General features: G+C 46.3%; 1 protein-coding gene across 7 annotated transcripts in view; it reads right to left on the reverse strand.

The window, feature by feature from the left end:
• The window catches only part of Dzip1 (DAZ interacting zinc finger protein 1), a 51,942-nt gene extending 38,273 nt beyond the window's left edge, over nt 1-13,669 (reverse strand). For 2 of the 7 annotated variants that reach the window (XM_075950150.1, XM_075950147.1), the window contains exons 1-8: nt 13,326-13,669; nt 12,530-12,621; nt 12,007-12,208; nt 11,038-11,286; nt 10,379-10,927; nt 5,185-5,269; nt 2,530-2,654; nt 1,681-1,842 (exon numbers count right to left, since the gene is read on the reverse strand). In XM_075950150.1, the coding sequence (XP_075806265.1) occupies nt 1,681-1,842; nt 2,530-2,654; nt 5,185-5,269; nt 10,379-10,927; nt 11,038-11,040 (924 nt within the window). In that variant the 5' untranslated portion in view covers nt 11,041-11,286; nt 12,007-12,208; nt 12,530-12,621; nt 13,326-13,669. Of the gene's footprint in view, nt 1-1,680; nt 1,843-2,529; nt 2,655-5,184; nt 5,270-10,378; nt 10,928-11,037; nt 11,287-12,006; nt 12,209-12,523; nt 12,625-13,325 lie in introns of all 7 variants that reach the window. The other 5 variants (XM_075950151.1, XM_075950148.1, XM_075950149.1 and 2 more) reach the window with 5 other exon arrangements.
• Between the last annotated feature and the right edge of the window lie 6,497 nt (nt 13,670-20,166).

A 20,166-nucleotide genomic window follows, 5' to 3' on the forward strand; every position in this document is an offset into this window, starting at 1 on the left:
ATGCTTCCTCTTGTTTCTACCTCTCTCTGATCTTTGACGTTTCTTTCCAGAGTGCATACGGGATTTAAAAAACAGAAAGGAAAAACTAGACTCATTATTAAAAAATGGTTTACTCTTGGAGGGGGGAGGACATGCCACAGTGTGCGTGCATGGCTCTCAGAGGACAGCTGTGGAGTCTGCCCTTTCTTCATGTGGATTTGGGGGACCGAGCGTGGGTCCCCCCAAAACCTGGGTCAGCAGTCTTACACAGCAAATGCTTTACTCGCTGAGCTACCTCTCTGGCCCCAAACCAACTTTCTGGCCTTTGACAATGGGTCTTTACATTTTTAACAAAAACACTACATTTGTGAGAGGAACTGGGTATACCTGTCTCTTTCTGTTTGTTTGTTTTGAGGCAGATCTGGCTTTGCTGCTCAAGCTGGCCTTGAACTCTTGCTGACGCTGTCTCAGTCTCTTTAGTGCAGGACTCCTGGGGAATATCACCACACCCTCGTGACAGCTAGTTCTAAGAAGCTAAGACTGTAATGGAAGGTCAACCATCCAGGGGACCATAGTAAGAAATTCACTAGGACTAGACTTCTAATTTTCTCAACGTTAACAATAGAAAAAGAAGAAGTAAAAAAACCAGTGCAGACAGCAAGAGGCAATAAAGTTACCATCAGAAAATGGAAGGGTGGGAGTCTACCCTCTGTGTGATCACAGCAACCACTCAATGCAAAGGAGTTTTTCAGTGCAGAAACGTGTTCCCACCAACACTACCAGTAAGGCCAAAGTGAAAAGCCACAGATGGTGAGGACCAAGGGTGCCTATGGACCATGGACGGTGTGATGAACTGACACATTGTCTCCAAGCCCCTGGCCACAGGAACTCAGACCAGTCAGGAGAAAGCCCCAGCAGCGCTTCTGTAAATGATTAGGCTCTTCTATAGTAAGATGCAATCACTGCAACAGATGAAGGAAAGCCCAAGGAGACAATGTGACTAGCTATCACACAGTCTTGGACGAGACCCTGAGCAGGAAAGGAATGGGAAAGGATTTGGCTTTGTTCCATGGTAGCCATTAGTTTTGTTTCTAAGACGTGCGGCCCCTAGAGGGAGCCCAAGGATCGCCCTCAGCGCCCTCCCCTTTCTCTAGGAGGTTTCAGAGCGAAAGACTGGATGGCCAGGCCCTGAAGATGAAGGTTCTGACCCGAGAAAGTGATTCTATCACACACGTCCGTTCCCACCTGGCACAGAGACCCCTGCCATACCCTGCTCACTGTAGAGACCGAATCCTCTTCATAGGACAGGTGCAGAGAGAGGAGCGGGCTAGACAAGCACCTCCCCCCCACACACACTTTGGTGATCTGTGTCGGCCTTTCCACCCACTACTTGGAACATTCTAGAATTTGGAGAAGGGTTTGTGGTTTAAGGCTATTTAAAGCTAACCACATAAAGAACGAACAGAGTTTCTGAGAGCTGAACAAACGCATCCCCAAGTGTTCTGTACTAGAGCCTGTACGGACTGCCCTATAACAAAACAATCCCGTTCACCCACTCTGCCTCCTGCGTGCTGCAGGCCCCCTGGTAGGAGGGGCCGTGCCTACCTGGCAGGATGAGATATCTGACCCTCGGCCACGACGCCATGCTAACACTGTGTGAAAGCGAGCAATACTATGAGAAGGTCTATGATCAATACTCACGTATTCTAATGCCGAATTCTTAGAAGTTAGTTCTTTAAATTCCTTCATGAACATCTCCTTGACCTTTTCCATTTCGTTGAGCAACTTCTCCTTCTCCTCCTCTTTCCATCTCTCAAACAACTTCAGGAAGTCATCTTCTTTCGACTTCTGCATTTCATATTCCTGGAATCATTTTCATATGTGTCATTAAAGGCTCTGGGACGAAACAGAGCTGCAAATTCTAAAACCAACTGGAGCTCCAGTCTGTCTTCTCTGAGGGAGACCAGTAGACACTTCCTAAAACATTAGGGTCTATACACAAAGATCCTTACTAATTGAAACACGGCTGGGGTGCAGGCGAGTGAGACGGATCGCGGAGTAAGGGTACTTGGCGCCAAGCCTGACAACTTGAATTTGATCCCAAGACTCACGAGGTGGAAGGAAAGAACCAAGTCCAGCATCTGTCCTCCGGCTTCCACATGCCCATTCACATACGTTCTCAGTAAATACACGTAAATAAAAACCAAAACCAGAAACCACATTTGGAGACTGACGATATGGCTTGGAGGTTAACAGGGCTGGCTGCATAAGCTTGAGGTTCTGGGTTCAAATCCCTAACACACACCTATGAAGCCAGGGTGGCCACACATAAGGCTACAACTCCAGTGCTGTGGACGTGAGGGGCAGGGGGATGGCTGAGGCTTGAGGGCATCCAAGTCTCGCTCCAGGTTCAGTGAAAAACTTCAAAGGAGTAAGGGCCCTGGCCTACATGTACACACACACACACACACACACCAGCATCCCCGTGTCCTTGTGGCTTTTAAACTCCTAGTGGTTGCATCGACTCCCGTAGAGAACTCCGCATCCTACCTTAGAGAACCGGACTGCATGGGCATGCTGGGAAGACTCCAGCTGAGACCTGGTGAGCTGCAGCTGTTCCTTCAACATGTCAACCTCCTTCTGGAGCCTGTCGGTCTGGGCCTTTGTATCATACTCTGTGGCGACAGAAAGTCTAGTTAGAATCTGGAAAACCTAGTTTCTCGTGAACTCACCTAAAACCTTACAGGGCACAGCTGTGTGGATAAGACAAAAGAAAATGCTCCCACTCGGATCACTATTACCTAGTGTATGCTATGAGCCCAGTCCCGCGCTTATTGGGAGCCCTTCATGTGACCAGACATTTCATTAATTTTAGTGACTTCTGTCAGCCACTCACTGTACTACAGCTTATTCACAGGGACAGCATATGAACGCTGTTCAGGGAGCAGTCCTGGTGGCTAGGACTCTGGACTCTTCAGACAAGTCCATCCCACTCAAAGCAGAGGAGCAAAGGCTTCGCCTGCAAGTACCACACCGTCGACAACATTTGGGCTCCCTCCCAACTGTCCTAAAGTCCCTGTCGCTGGTCATATAAAGGCTGGGGACTCAAGATGCGGACTTGGGTAGTCATCTGTCAACTAAGGCAAAAGCGAAGGACTGAAAGGTTGTCCAAGGCAGCAAGGCATGAAGGGAGGAGTACTTATGATGTCCATGTACTTACATGAGGATGTACACATGACTGAATGGGTTTACATGTGCTGTGGGTGCAGACATGAAAGGGATGGAAACCAAAGCAGAAAGTCAGAACCTCAAAGATGACCTGAAGAGACAATACTCATCTCAGAGCCTGAAACGCCCTCTGACACGAGTATGAGAAACAAGAAGAAACTGAAACAGAGAGAGAGGTCAGTTCACACCGAAGAGCGGCAGGCCACTTAAAAAGAGTTCAACATTCGCGTGCGTCCAACAACACCGCTTACTCGCTCAGCAGTCCGTGGTTTATAATGGAAATTTCTGCTTTCTGTTTTGCCTCACAACACCGCTTACTCGCTCAGCAGTCCGTGGTTTATAATGGAAATTTCTGCTTTCTGTTTTGCCTCCACTACAGAGCACCACGGGCAGGACTAGCAACATACTGGCCCCGAGTGAAGGAAACCAGGGCATCTATTGAAAACACTGCTGGAGGAGGAGACCTGCCGTGCTTTGACAGCATTCAAACAGTGGGAAGACCGAGTCCTTGATAAACCAGAGAACCCTCTCCACAGGACCCTCTTCCATTTCTGTCTTTATTGCTACCTACTTCTATCTCTGCTTTCTGGCTACTTCCCATCAGCACCCAGACACATTAATGCCAATATAAGATGATTTTTCTCTTGTCTCCATGTTTCAATCAAGGTGCTATCTTGGGTCTCCTGCTTCCCTTCCCAGCACACACTCAGACCGACCTGCAATGCCAAGGCCAACCACTGTGTGGCAGCAGTCAGTTCCCCATCAGCATTCCACTCTTAGCTTCAGGAACAACGATATATTTGAGCTCTGCCACCTTCTAGGAACACTTTTCCTCTTGCTGTTCAAGACAGCACACTCCATAGGTCACCCTCACGGGACTGTCTGCCTGCCTTTCTTGAGGAACAATGTTGGGAGATCTAGCAGAGGCCTTGGGTCTTCTGACCTCTAACTAGAAGGCTCCAACCAGCCCCCGTCCTCCAGGGTCCTTCCAGATCCCTCTGTCTACCCCGGGTCTCCATCTGCAAGCATCCGCTGTGTGACTTGCGTGTCTCTTGCACGTGTGATGCAAATGTATGTGTGGCCAACACAAACTCTCCTGCCTCCACCTTCTTTGAACCGTCTTCCCACCCCTCACCCTCCAGCACAGAAAGCGTTCTCCTAAATAGGAGCAGGTCTGCGCTTCATCTCTTGCTTCCTCCTCAAGTCATAACCGTAGGCTCTGTGTCCGGCACATTCTTCTCTCCCTCTGCCCTGCAACCATTCCCGTCTCGGCTTCCTCCTCTTCTCACGTGGACTTCTAGGCACCTCCTGTCTCTTCTACCAGCTCCCACTATTGCCCCTGCGGGCAATTCACCTGCAGCTAGGATGCTCTCTGTCATCATTCTCTCTACAAAGGAGTCACTCCACGTCTTCCCACTGTACCCCCATAACCCATTGGAAAGGGCCTTCGTCTCCTCCTGAGATCAGTTCCCCCAAGCCTCCAGCCTCCCCACCTGCCATGGCCTTCCTCTAGACACACCGTGCAGCCTCTCCTCCCGCCCCCACTATCAGCGGTCCGTGAACCTCGGATGCTCTAGTCCCGAGATCTCACCAGACCGCAACTCCTTTAGGACTCTGCTCTCTGGATAGAAATCACTTCCTCAGAGAGGCCTCCAAAGCCTGCCTGGGATGATTCTCCCTGTCTCTGTCCTTCATAGCCTTGGATACGTTCTTTGGATCTGGCACTCGGAAACCAGCGCCCTGGTTCCAGTGTCACCTTGGCTCTCCATTTGCCGGCAAGACTCGAAGTGGGATTTCTCCAGCGTGCTCACACTGCGTCCTCGGCATCAGGGCACTGAGAACTTACACATGGGATTTACTCGTTTACAGCCCGTGAGACTTTCTTTTAAAAGGACCGAGAAATGCACCGGACCATGCCTCACTGAGAAAGGAACAAGGCAGCAGAGGGATGTAACTCTGGCGGAGTTCATGCCTTACCAAGGGCAGACTCTGCAGTGTGGCGGCGCTGAATGTGGCTTTGTAGGAAAGCTTGGTTCATGAAGGCCTTGTCACAGAAGTGGCACTGGAAAGAAAGCAACACAGTCAAGTGTCTGCAGCGAGATTCTCCATCTACCTGCAGTAAAAACCAGGGACCTTGAAGCATGGCCTCTTGGCAGCTTCTCCTACAAGATAAAGAAGCTGGTTAGAGACGCTAACCCAAAGGTAAGGTAAGAACACCCTTCCAAGCTAAAAGAAGTCAAGGGAATACATCTCCTGACAGCTGAAGCATCTCCTCTGGTAACGTCTGGAAGCCCTACTGATGTTTCTATTACGTCGACTTCCAACCTATTGCCACTGACTTGCTCATGGTAGGCTGGCAGACCACACCAGACACCAGCCCTGATGTAGGATTCCCAGCTTCCAAATATCGTGAAAATAAATTTCCGTTACTTAAGCCATCTAATTGATGGTATTTGTCATGGCAGACCTAGTAGCTAATACAGGTACACACACATATGTGGACGTGTTTGTAGATGTGTCTGGAGTGTCTGAAACCTACGAACACTCTCCTATGAATATATACATCTGTGAAGACTTTTCAAAGGTACATGGTATACAACAGACATGAAGGAGAATACAAGGACACAATATTTCCTCTGGAAATGGATGGAGGGAAACTATTTAAAAAAATAAGAGTATGGCCTCTGGGAATTGGTCATACTCCAGGGGATGACCCCACACCCAAGAGTATGCAGATAGGACAAACTGGACACCATAGGTTTTTTTTTTTTTCTATTTTACAGAGGACATGAAGTTGGTGGGGACAGATCTGGCAGGAGCTGGAGGAGGTGAATATGATTTTAAAAAGTTATTAAAATTCTTAAAGTTAATAAAATTTTATATAAAAATAATGGAAAATATATCTTTTTGTTTAATCTTAAAGTTTCCCCAACATAGAGGATGGAAATACAGCAAAACCCTAGCACGCATTACATTTTGAAGGTGTCAGTTACACTGGTCTATGTGTTCTTTCCATGCTTAGGTTCGTTCATTGTTCGTTCTTATCGACTTCTCTTTTTAAATCTTCTACATATGAATATTCACATTTTGGTTATTTTGTTTTTTCTGTATATTGTAAATTCTACATGATAAAATATGGAGGGAAAAGGCAGTGTGGATTGCCATTGTAACCCTTTTACACATCCTGACTGCACACCACACATCACACCCACATTATCTGTGGGAAAAGGCCTTCAAGAAGTGGACATCCTGGAATATTTAATTTCTACTACACGATTCCTGAGATTTCTTGAATCAAAAGAACATGGAGACAAAGAAAGGGATAAAGGAATGAGATCAGGATTACTGAAGATGACCTGGATCACGTGGTTTGCCCAGTCTCTTTGCAAAGAGCCCAGGCCTTCTGGACTTTGTCTGCAGAGGTAAGGAAACATCAACATGCTGGAAGTCACGTGACTTTTCTCATCTTGTAATAAATCAGCTATGGTGTTTGTTTTGTCGGCTATAAGGCTTCCCCACCTCTCTCTCAGGTTTTGTCTACAACAACAATTAGTATGTTAAGAATGGCCACACAAGCGCCATTAGCAATGGCTAAGATGCGGGGACGACAACCTTCCCGTTCCACAGAGCAGACATTCATGTACATAGGAGCTGAGCAATTTGCTAAGGTCTAGCAGTTGCAACAGCAGTAGAGGCGTGCTGTGGAATATTCCTTTACACTATGTGAAGGTATTTCACTGTGACTGGTTTAATAAAAAGTCAAATGACCAATAGCTAGGCAGGAGGTATAGGCGGGACTTCTGGACAGAAAGAGCTCTGGGAAGAAGTGGAGCTGCGAGACAGAGGGAGCAGGATGGAGAGCACAGAGTAAAGGCAACTGAGCCACATAAAAGAAGAGATTTAAAAATGGGGTTAAGTTAGAAGAGCTAGTCGGACAAGCCTAAGCTGTAAGTTGAGCTTTCATAATTAATGTCTCCCCGTCATTTTTTGTGAGTTGGTGGCCCAAAGGTGAATCCGTCTGGGATTTGAACCTACTCGTTCCCTAGAGAGCGTCTCCATTGCTGTTCTCTCTGGGAGCAGAGGCATGTGACCTGGATGCACTCTGTCAGACCACACGAAAGAGGCCACAGGATGGAACACATTCACCAGTAGAGAAGTGACTCCCACTCTCTTGATTATGTCTAAGACCCGACTGCGCTTTTCTATGTCATGGAATTTCTTACAATCTGAACATGCAAACAGGCCCTCAACACGTTTATCTGACATTGAAGGTGTGGTAGACTGTGAGGGAAAGAGGGAGAGGAGGGGGAAGGAGGAAGAGATGAGAGAAAGCTCAGTCCACCTGGAGCTACGTTTCCCTGTGAAGCCTGAGGACAGACAGAGTCATTTGACTCACTTTGCCCAGCAGGATTCTGACTCTGTTGACTCCTCCCCCAAGCCAGCAGCATCAGAAAGGTGTGGCTGTTCCCTAACAAGGGGCGTTTCTCACTCCACACCTCGGGAATCAGAATCTCCAGAGTATCACAATCCTGGCAGGTAGGGGAAGGCCATGAGGAGTGCTTGGCCAATAAATGAATCTTCTCTAATTGAAAAAATTAAGTGTGTGTGTGTGTAAGTGTATACTCACACTGGCGAACTTTCCCCACGTATCCTTCCTTTTCCGTGCCCACCACACTACCTGTGTTCTACTACACTCCGCTCCTCACTTTCCTCTCCTCTCCCAATGGCCTCTCTGTTTCCTGACTTCTACAGGTACCCCACCATAAACACACAAATCTAAGACTCAATTTTATGATCCACATATGAGAAAGAATTTGTATTTATTCTTCTGGGTCTGGACTACTAAAATAAAATTATACTGATCAATTTATCTACAAAGTTCATAATTTTATTTTTCTCTACTGGTACCTAAAACTCCATTGTGTATACATAGTAGCACAGGGCCATTGTCCATTCTACAGCAGGTGTTTATCTAGTTATCCTACACAGAAGGATAACGCCCCTCCAAGAAGCCTTAGGTTACCAAATGAAAACCCAGTGACAGGCGTGGGAATACTCTATAGGGTTGCTGCGGGAGTCCCAGAAACTCCAAAAACAACACAGTATATTACCAGTGCTCCTGGTTACCTACTAGAACATGATTGTAAGACCTGTACTTTGATTACAGGACATGGGTAAACCACATTGGTTAACATGAAGTTTCTCCCCTGCTGGTTAGCTTTCACGGTGTCGTAAGGTGCTGTGAACCCTGCTGAGGGAGAACAGCCATCAGCAAGGTTACCCGGCTGTGACTCCTGCAAGTCATCATGGCAACCACCCTGACAAGATCAGCCAGTGGTGCAGTGGTGGCATGGACCTGAGGGGAGATAACAAACAGCTCACGAAGCGTGGAAGACAAAGCGGAAAGACTGTAGCGCCGATGTCAGGAAGATTCCTTAGAAACAATGTCTGGTAGACAAGATGTAAAACGATGAGGCCATTGCATTCACGAACCCACAGCAGCCATGGCTGCCGGCATAAGACCAGCACAAGATCAAGCCTTCAGCACTCCGGCTTGGAGAAGGAACAGGCTCCTGAGGCTAGCTACACTGGCAATGCTACACTGGCAAAGAGATAGTCGCCTTTCTTCTGTGGTGTAGTTTGTCCACGCTCCAGTAGAGGGCTAGCTACCTACACAGGACAAAGCCCTAGGTTGCATTATTTTTTAGGCATTAGATTAATTAATTTTAATTCATTAATAAAAACTCAACTATATCCTAAAGTCAAACGACAAACGAGATCAAGTGTCTTGCCCTAAACTGTTTTGCTGACCAAAATATAACCTGAAGTGTCAATGTTTGCTCTTCACGGCTGTGGTCTGAGCCCCCGACTCACCCACATCTCCAGCACTGAAGCCTACTTCAGCGCCCATTTTCCGAAGACCACTTGAAGGCATTTAAAGAGCATCATCTCACATCTGTCAAAAGTACATTAATTCTGTCAACCAACAGGTTGACCATTTTTTTTAAAAAAAAAATCAGAGTTGGTCCTTCTTTCACTGAAGCACAAATTGAACCTCCCTAATCTGAAAGCTTTAAATCCAAAATTCTCCAAAGCATAGACATCTACCCACAAGTATGAAACTCCACACACAACTCTACGCGATGGGTCTCAGTCAAAACATATTTGCGTAAAACCAACACCAGGCCATCGCTGTAAGCTGTATTTAAAATAGCACTTAATTATCTATTTAGATGTGGGTCTCGTGGGCTGGAGAACCTTTACTATTCTTGCAGAGGACCCAGGAGAGAGTCTCAGCATCACATCAGGTGGCTCACAAACCACCTGTAACTCCAGTCCCAAGAGCTCTGACACTTTCCGGCCTCCTTGGACACCCTCACATGATCACACAGGCACATACACAGAAATACATATTTAGATTTGAGTCCCAGCCCCAAGATACCTTATTAGGTGAACACAAATATTCCAAATTTCCAAAGATGTCTGGTCCTAAGCAGTTCAAAGCAAGAGTTACTCAACCCATACCCTGATTTCAAAATTGCTGTATTTATCCTGGGTTCAACATCTAATTTGAACAGAGATTATGATTAGATTCAAAGGTGTTTAATTCTTTACATGCTAATCTTAGTATTCTTGTCCTTGTTAACCGCACACATTAATACGTCAGGAGTCTATAACTCATCGGGAGACAGCTCTTATGAAGGAACAAAACACAGACAGAGGAGAAACAGAAGTGTGGCAAATGTAGGTAATAGGGGCTTGGCTGACGGACCCACTAAGGTTGTTGGTTCTACTTTGGGACTTCTCTGTCATTTGGGAAACACTTTAAATTTTAAAAAAAGGGGGTGGGTCCCTCACATGTTGAATCATATTTCAGATCCTTTGGGGGCCAACCTCAATAGCAATTTGTATACAACTCATTTTTTTCACATCTATTGTAAAGGAGGAAACAGGTTCAACAACCTATATTTGGACAATATCATAAGTTATGCAGGCAATAGTAGATATTTGATAATCAATTCCTTGGTGGCTATAGAAGGTAATGAAACATTTTCTCTGTTGATTAAAACGAGTGTTTTTGCTTAGATCTGTTTTCTCTGAAGAACAAATCTCTGGGAAGAATGGAGAAGTCAGGGCTCCTAAAGTGAACTGGTCTGGCGCAGCTTCCTACCTGGTAATAGCTGGCTTTGGCCTCTATCATGAGCTGCTGTGTGGATAGCATCTTCTTCCTCCGTTTACACTCGTCCTTAAGTAGTTTGATCTCGCCAGCCTGCTTGGTGAGCAGCTGCTTACTCTGCTCGTAGTCGATCAGGCTCAGGCGCAGCCTCTCCTCCACCAGGTTTAGCTGCGAGGTGAGGAACTCCTGCGAATGCATTAGGTATTCGATGGTGAGCTGCGCCAGGCGGATCAGCTTCAGCAGCACTGGGTCTACCCCCGACTGGCAGTGTGGGCACTTCTCGTCCTCCAGCTTGCAGAAGGTGATATTCATGATGTTCTCCTGCAGCGTCAGGACGTCCACAGCGCCGGCCACCTTGTCCACGTCGATGGCGCTCAGCCGCCTCCAGTCCACGCTCTCCAGTCGCGGCCGAAACTGGAAGAAGGGCAGGGGGCCCGAGGCCGCTCTGGGGGGGACAAAGGCCATGGGGGCCGCGCCTGCGGAAGAGGCGTCGGGCCCCTCGGGGCTGTTGGCCAGAGGGTAATAGACGTGCTTCTGGAAGGGCTGCGGAGGAAGAGAGCGCGGCAGGAGGCAGGAGAGCTAGAGAGTCCCAGCGAACCCCACCGTCCCCGCCCTGCATCCCGGACAAGCACCTCTGGCCTCGCGCATCTTACCATGCTTGCAAGCCAGTCCACCGCCTAAGCTTGCGCTGCAGGGGCGGGGCAGTGTACTCTACTGGCCCGGGCCGCCTCGGGGCCGCCGCCGCCACTCCCCTCGTGAGCCCGCCGAAGGCCCAGACCCCTGCTGCGGCGGCGGCGGCAGCCTAAGATCTCGGCGTCCAGGACGTTGCTATGGCAGCGCCCAGCCCCGACCTGGAGCACTAGGCGTATCCGCCCACGCGCGTTCAGCATGCGCTCAGGGACCTGCGGGACCAGAAGGACAAGAGACCTCTTGGACCAGCCGGAGAACCACACTCCTCATCTTCCGGGAGCGGGCATCTGTCGGCTGCCACCTCCCCTGACACCATCCTCCCTGGTCTCAAAAGACAGGACCCAGAAAGCCTCTGAAACATGCGTGGGGTCACGTCTCCTGAATCTTGAACTCCTAACTGTGGTCTTCTAGCTCTTCACCCCCATGCTAGCGTTAGGTTTTGAGATCTGAAATACACACACACACACACACACACACACACACACACACACACACACACACACACCTTTCCCACACATTTGGGGAATGTGTAGCAACAGTTAATTGAGAGCATAAGGACGGGAAGGAAATTTGGGATAGAACATTCTGCATGTTGGCTACGGTGTTATCTGGATGTATACGTTTACCACAGTTAACGGAATTGTACATTTAAAATTAAGAGTGTCTTTTTTATATTACACCACAAAAGAGTTAAGCTTATCAGCCTTTTAAAATTTGTCTTGCTTTAAATATACTTTTTAGACGGATTGTTCTTCCTCTGTGGATTGGCAGCTTAATTTTGACATCTTGTTAAAATACAAACCAAATAACTAGCCCAATGTATGCAATAGTTTGTCATCCCAAAAGCATTTCTCAAAATGTTGAAGTTAAAAAGAAGGATGCGAACGTCAACCGTCAGCGTTCTATGAAGGCAACCGGGCTCCGGGATTTACCTTACAAACTTGTGGCGGTGCTGCATTCTTTAAACAGTTCTAGCAGTGACCTGCAGACCCCAGGCCTCTCATCGTGGGGGTCTTCTGGAGGCTGCCAGTGGTTCCCGCGGAGATCAAGGCGCTGAGGAAAAGCCAGGCATTCCTCCTCAATCCACCAGGGAGGCCCTGCTTGGACCAACCATCAGGAATTTCTTTTTCTTTCCTAAAAACCAAATACACGAACAGAAAAAAGGAAAATACAATTCACAATAACTAACCTGACGATAAGTTGTAACCAACTATTTTGAACACTTTCCGTATAAGTAAACCCACAGCAAAGTGTCCAGGAAATGAAACACACACTTCATATATATAAGCCATGTAGTCACAAGATTCTGGGGCTGTATGAAAACCAGATTTTAACGGAGCCTAGCATAAAAGCCGGAAGCACATATACTTTAAAGATTGGTTCTTCTATGTACAGAACACATCTGTTGACCCTGGCCCTCAGTTTCCTCAGCTATTGAAGCTCTGGGACACCGACCTGGCAGGCTTGTGGATTCTGGGCTCCATCCACTGGGCTGGAGGGATCAGCGGGAATAAGAGAGATGTGTTGCTCACCGCTGTTTCCAGCACCTACTGTAGCGAGGGAAAGGAAAGGGCATTCGGAATGTGCTAGGATTAAAAAATAAATTTAAAAAGCCAAAAACAAAATCAACTAACCAAACAAAAAACGGCTAAGTGAGTTAGGTGCTTGGTTGGGGAGATAATGGCTACAGGCCCATATCCCTCCCAATTTTTTCCCCTTTGGCCAGTTAAAACGATGAACCTTTATTGCGTTCCAAAGATCTCTAGCTTAAGGCGGGAGAAGGTGGCCCGCTCCCCATGCATACCCCACAGGGATGAGGGCAGCCCCAAGCTACCCTCTTGGCGGTCACCACAGGAGCTCAGGGCATCTGCGGTTAGCCATCCTTAGCCCCCTAGGTCGAATCTCGACCACAAGATGGCCGGAACAGGAAGGCAGGGGGCATACTTTCCTGTCCCCCACCCCCACCTCGCTCCCTGCTCCCCATCCCAGGCTGGGTTCCCAGCCCCGTGCGGCTACTCCTGTTCTGGGCACACCGCGCTGTGCGTCAGGCCTCATGAACCAGAAAAGACAAAGGTTCGTAAAGCCGAGTCCTAGAAGGCAAAAGATGGTTGGAGGCCGACGGCCGCGGCGGATCCGCAGCGTTGCGGATCTCAGCAGGCAGAGGAGGGAAGAAGGCCCGATTCCGCCAGCAGACATGAGAGATGCTCTGTGTTATAGAAGCCCGGCGGGAGCATCCCAGACTTCGACTCACCGCAGCTGCGCGCTCCTGGGCGAAAGCCGGGCGCTGCTAGCCACGAGTCGTCGCCGGGGCCCCAGATCCCGGGATTGCTTCTGGCGCAGAGGCGGGGCTCTCGGAGCAGCCGAGCAGGGAGAGGCAGGCCGGCTCCTTCTTCCAGGGTGCAAGATAAAGTGTGTCTTGTCTGGGCAAGTTGTGACGAGGCGGTTAGCCTGGCGTAGCTCCTCGTCCTCCCAGGCTCCAGGCCGTGGGTGGCTAAGGCTGCCCCACCCCCCTCCCGCCCCCTCCCCTTCACGGTCTTCTGGTGGCTTCTTCTCTCCGCTACCCGGCTCCTCTGGCAGCTGGGCGGGACCGTCCGTGCCTAGACCGCAACGCTAAAATGCGCTCCTCCAATCCCGCTGCCGCTGCAGACACGTGACGCGACGCTCAGCGCTGTTGCTGGCCCAGGGTGCTAGCTTTTCCAAAAGATCTAGATTCACTTCTACCTTAGAGTCACTCTCCTTCAGCTCGCTGCTTCCTCTGAGGGGGCCCGGTGTGAATTTTCTTCTGAGAAGAGATGCATTTTAACTGTGGCTATATGCAGATGGAAGAGAGAGACCTTCAAGAGCCTAACGCAGGATGGGGTCTAGAGTCAAGAGAAGTGTGACTATCCCGTTAGCCCCAAATTGGAACCATGATCCTGCAGAGGGGAGAGGAGGGAATCTCCGTACGCTCTCATAGTGCCTCCTATAAAACGCCGTTATCTAAGGGGATGATGTTCACTCTTGATGAACGTTGAATTACAAAACTAACAAGATCACAGAGCAGAGTGACAGCGGGAACTAGGCTTTTAACACGGGGGATAGGAGATGAGATTATCGTATTTCTGAAATTTATCCTACGTGTGGACTTTCAGTTAACTGAGATACAATAAACTAATCCAATTTGAGGGATTTGGAGCGATTACAAATGTGGAAGATAACAACATAACGGGCTGATTAGTTTTTATCAACTTAACATTAACTATAGTTACCTAGGAAGGCAGAACCCCGGTTAAAAATTTGCCTCCATTGTCCTTACGCTTGTCTGGAGGGCATTTTCTATAATACTGTTTGTTACTGAGGGTGGTTTCACTCTTGGGCAGATAAGGAAACTGAGCAAGCCTCAGGAGCAAGCCCGGAAGGGGCACTCCAGCGGTGGTCTCTGTTTCGGTTTCGGGGCATGCCCCAGGCTCCTTCCTTATCCTCCAGCCTGGCTTTCCACAATAATGACGGCTATGTATGGTGCGGGTAGACGTGTGTGTTGCATCTTTTCAGGGAAAGTTGTGTCACACAATGCCAGGACAGCTATCAAAAATCTTTAAAAATCAATTGTCTAAGTAAACAGAGAAGAATTAAAACGTGAATAACTGGTTTATAAAAGAAATATCCGTTATATGTTATATATAAGAAATTCACTTTAGTTATACATGGTGGTGCACACTTTTAATCCCAGTACTCAGGATGCAGAGGAAGGAGGATCTCTGTGAATTCATGGCCAGAGTAGTCTATATCCATTTTACAGTGTTGGTTTTGCTTGTCTTTCTTAGGAATTGAATATTCTTATAGCAGAACAAGCACACATTATTCAAGTACAATAGATTTTCTTTCTTAGAATTAGCTGATGGGTAAGAAGTCTTTAAAATGACTGGAGTTTTGAACTCAGCAGTCAACTAAATTTTAGAGCATTGGTTTTCAGCCTTCCTAACGCTGCGACCCCTTAAGACAGTTCCTCATGCGGTGGTGACCCCCAACCATAAAATTATTTCATTGTTACTTCATAACTGTAATTTTGCTACTGTTATGAATTGTAAAGTAAATCTCTGTGTTTTCCCATTGTCTTAGGTGACTCCGTGAAAGGGTCACTTGACACCCCCAAAGGGGACATGACTGGTTGAGAAGCATTGTCATAGTGAGTTCCAGGATTGTCAGGGCTGCATAGTGAGACTCTCAAAAAAAAAAAAGTCCATTTGAACTGGGCGGTGGTGGCACACGCCTTTAATCCCAGCACTCGGGAGGCAGAGGCAGGCGGATCTCTGTGAGTTCAAGGCCAGCCTGGTCTACAAGAGCTAGTTCCAGGACAGGAACCAAAAACTACGGAGAAGCCCTGTCTTGAAAAATCAAAAAAAAAAGTCCATTTGAAATGTGAAGATTATATAGATTAAATGAGGCAGTGCTATCAGTCATCCTAAGGTGTAGGGCTGTTTTGTTCTGAGGTAGAGTCTCACATGTGACAGGCTGACCTCAAACCCACTGGCATGGGCCACTCTACTTCTTGTCTTCCAGGGTGGAATGTACACTTTAAACTGCTTTGTTGTTTTGTGTCTATTTTCAATCTTGTATTTAAAACATTAAGGCACAGAGTTACAGTTTTCTGAGTTTCACTGAGAGAGTTCTTGTGGTGCTGGGTATTGAAGCCAAGGTACTCCATCAACTAAGCTATTTCCTTTGCCCAAAGGTTAGCGTTCTTGATAGAAACCACAAGGCAGGTAATACCAACGAGTTTTACTGGAACTTATGCTCTAACAATGTATGGGGAAGACTTCTTAGATAGGCTGGAGGAGAACATGGCAGACAGTCGCCTGGCTGCTTCCTCACGTGGGGATGTGTCTGCTTTCTGATTGTAGCTTGTGTTTGTGTCTGATGATGACTAGGTCCTGGCTGTCTGTCCTAGGGTTTCAGGGCTAGGGTTGGGGATGTGGAGGACGGCCACTTCTCATTCTGTGTTCTCTTCATGACTGCAGCACCATGGCTAGGTCCTTCCAACACCACCACCGGGAGGCCCAGCAGGAGCGTTACACAAGGTAGGTCTTTCCATTGTCTTTCACAGGAATTTGAACCTTGAGCAGAAGTTCAAAGGATCAGAGGTATATGTAGTCAGGGCTGGAGAGATGGCTCAGTGGTTAAGAGCACCTGCTGTTCTTCCAGAGGACCTGGGTTCAATTCCCAGCATCTACATGACTGCTCACAACCGTCTGTAATTCCAGTTCCAGGGGACCAGACAACTTCACACAGACGCACATGCAGGCAGAACATCAATGTACATAAAATAAAAATGAGAGGTATATGTCGTCCTTAACTGTTTCCTCACGCCACTGTTCCCCTAAGGATGTTTATTCTTAGGCATCCATTTTATTAGCTAAGCTTGATGCTTGTGTTCTTTTAGTTTACATGTTATTACCATTAATTTGTAATATGAATCTTTTGTGCTCCCAAGAACTTGACAAAAATCATTACACTGGGAAAAGTAGTGTAGCAGTTTGAGAAACTGGATTTTCCAGCATGCTCTACTTCTTTACTTCCAGGATGGAATGTATATTTTAAACTGTTTTGTTGTTTTGTGTCTATTTTCAATCTTGTATTTAAAACATTAAGGCAGAGTTACAATTTCCAGAAAAAGTTTGCATGCCAAAGTTTCACTGAGAGAGGGCGACAAGTAACAGGTATGCTGCTACCAAGTTTCGTTCCAGCGGTTTGATAACTGGTAACATGATGATCTTTCTCTACAAATGTATTTTCCACAGATCTCCTACATATACACATTCCACATATATATCTTACTATGAAATCATTGCTTAATATGTAATATTAGGCAAGCAAATGTGTAATACATGATTCAGTAGTTTTATGACAGCTATCACACTGTGGAGCAATCTTTGTATACTATAAAGATGTATCATTTTCATTGGTTAATAAAGAGCTGACTGGCCTGTAGCTGGGCAGGAAGAGATTGGGCAGAAGAGCCTGACTAAGGATGCTGTGAAGAAGGAGTTCAGAGTGTCAGGAGTCGTCAGCAGATGCAGAGGAAGCAGGAGATGGATATGCTGTGCTGGAAAAAAGTATTGCCATGTGATAAAGTGTAGATAAGAGATATGGGTTAATTTAAGTTGTAAAAGCTGGTTAGTAATAAGCTTGAGCTTTGTGCCAAACATTTATAATTAGTATTAAGTCTCTGTGTGGTTATTTGGGAGCAGCTTCCGGGACACAGAAAAATTCCACCTACATATGGTACTCATATATCTGGCACCTACATCCACATAAGACCTGAGAAATTTCTTGAGGGGTAAGAGGAAGGGTTAACCAAGTGAAGTGTCCATGAAAGTGCTACATTGAACGTACTTTACAGCTCAAATACAAATGGGAGTAAGAGGAACTAGAACAGACACGATAGGAAAGATTGTGAAGAAGGAAATACTAGGAGCTAAAGGTAGATTCTGCTGGGGGAGTGGGGAGGAAGGATGAGTTCCCTAAAACTGAGGATGCGTGAAGAAGTATTATGAAAAGCCATGTCTTTTGAACTAACAAAAAACATAGCATAAAAGGAGTAAGAGCAGAGGCACACTGCATGGCTGGACATGCTGCTCTCAGAAGACGTGGGCTATTAAAGGAACATCTCACAAGTTACAGGCCAAGAAAGTTCCAGAGTCCTTCAAAGACTGTACAGTTATTGCCATTGCTCTTGGCTGCCTTAACTAGGTGGTGAGACACTATTGCTCAGGACACCACATACTTTCCTTGTGGTGAGCGATCCGTCCTGAATTGACCGGGAAACAGTCTCCCATGAGAAGAGACGTCCAAGGTCTTTTCCAGCTCCAGACCATGTGTGCTCCGTCGCTGATCTACTAGGAAAGATGTGCCCACTGGCACAACACTGGCAAGAGCGTTCATTGGATGCTATAGTTAGCTTCAGCTGTGGAGAGGGAACCTCAGTGGAAGGATTCCCCAGATCAGGTTGGCCTGTGTTCATGTCCATGAAATATGAAAATATCTTTTTCTCTTTTCTTCTCTTTTCTTTTCCCTCCCTTCCTTCTCCTTCCCTTCTCTTATCTTTTGTAGAGACGATTCCACTATGTACCTCTGGCTATCCTGGACTCAGTTGTAGACCAGGCTGGCCTCTAACTCACAGAGATCTGTCTCCGCCTCCAGGTTTCTGGGATTAAGGCAGGTGTGTGCCACTACTGCTTGGTGGTGAAATGCTTAAAACTGGAAAAAAAAACTTCAAAAGGAAGAATTGGCCTCCAGTGACCTCTGGTGGCTACAGCATATAATTTTTGCCTCCCTTTAGCCTTTTTCTTTTCTTTTCTTTTTTTCTTTCTTATTTTGTTGTTGTTTTCGTTTTTTGAGACAGATATTTTCTGTGTAGCCCTGACTGTCCTGGAACTCACTCTGTAGACCAGGCTGTCCTCAAACTCACAGGATCCACTTGCCTTTGCCTTCTGAGGCATGTATCACCATGCCCAGCTGTTACCTTTTCTCTAACGTGTAATGAACGCAGAAGTACACTGAACGAAGCAGTGACCATACAGGTCAGAGTCATTGCTCTGGCTAGGACTAAATGGAGAGCCATGGAATGGGAAACCCTAGAGTTGAATTCTGGATATATATATATATATATATATATATATATATATATATATATCTTCTTTGGCTTCTCAAGAATCCACTTAAACATATTTTCACAATTATACACATGCACACAAAGTATTTTGATCATATTAAACCAGTTACTGTCTCTCATTCCCCTTCAGTCCTGGTAGCCCTTCTCTTCGTCATGTCCTTCCCGCTGCTCTCATGTCTTTGGTGCATAAGCATCCAGGCATGTGTATTTACTGGAGCCACGGTAACTTACTTGTGGCCACACCGTTGAGGAATGGCACATGTATTTACTGGAGCAACGGTATCTTACCTGTGGCCACACCGTTGAGGAATGGCACGTGTATTTACTGGAGCCACGGTAACTTACCTGTGGCCACACCGTTGAGGAATGGCACGTGTATTTACTGGAGCCACGGCAACTTACCTGTGGCCACACCATTGAGGAATGTGGCTCTCCCTTCCCCAACAATCATTAACTTCCGTCATCAGGAGCCCCTCCAAGGACCAACTCTTTAGGAAAAGTTATATTCTTCCTCCATAGCTGAGAATCCCTATTAGAGAGATTGGGTACCAGCTGCTCAAAATGATTCCAATTTGGTTGGTTAAAATGGTGCACCATCTTACAAGATTCTGGCCAGAACTTCAAATAAGAACTTAAGAAAAACCCTACTGAGTACTTATAGACTATTTGCAATTATACCAGACAGTAGTCTTGAAACTTAACCATCATTTTACTTTTACAGGATCCCATAGAAAGAATATCACCCCCATGACAGCTGGAAGTATTTCTAGAAGACAACGTCCCCTCTCCTAACAAAGTTTGTCCTCAGGGTTAGGGACATCAATTAGGGGTGGATTACAACTTGTATAGAGTTGGAAATTGGGGTAGAAATTATGTAGGCTCAGGGATCTTTTTTGAAAAAAAAAAGGGAAATTGGATTGGATAATGGGTACATTAGTATGAGCTTACACTAATAATAATAGTAATACAGTGAATACTTGTGAGGTATTATTTATAGGAAATTTTTATTGGTATAGATTCTTATATATTGATACAAATTCAAATTATATTGAATACTCCTATTTCTGACTACAATTGTTTGTACACCTAGGCAAAGTTATTTTGTCAGATTGTATGCATGCATGCTTCTACCTCTGCTTAAGGCATTTTTGTATATTGATATAATTTTAGGATATATTTATCATATTGCAATATACATTTCTACCTCTGATCAAGATACTTACATATTGCTTACATTTTGAAGTCATTGTCCTCATTTTCTTTACAGTTTAAAGATTGTTTAATATTCTATTATGAAGTCTTAGTCTTTAACCTATATATGTATTAAGTATTACAGGTCTATAGTCATCCATGTTTGTCATACTTATAAGACTAATCAGTTTCTTTAGATACTTAGAGATACAGAGAAAGGTAATCTTAAGCCACTTCAAAGATCTGTAGA

Source organism: Microtus pennsylvanicus, chromosome 15, assembly GCF_037038515.1.
Source record: "Microtus pennsylvanicus isolate mMicPen1 chromosome 15, mMicPen1.hap1, whole genome shotgun sequence".
Lineage (NCBI taxonomy): Eukaryota > Metazoa > Chordata > Mammalia > Rodentia > Cricetidae > Microtus > Microtus pennsylvanicus.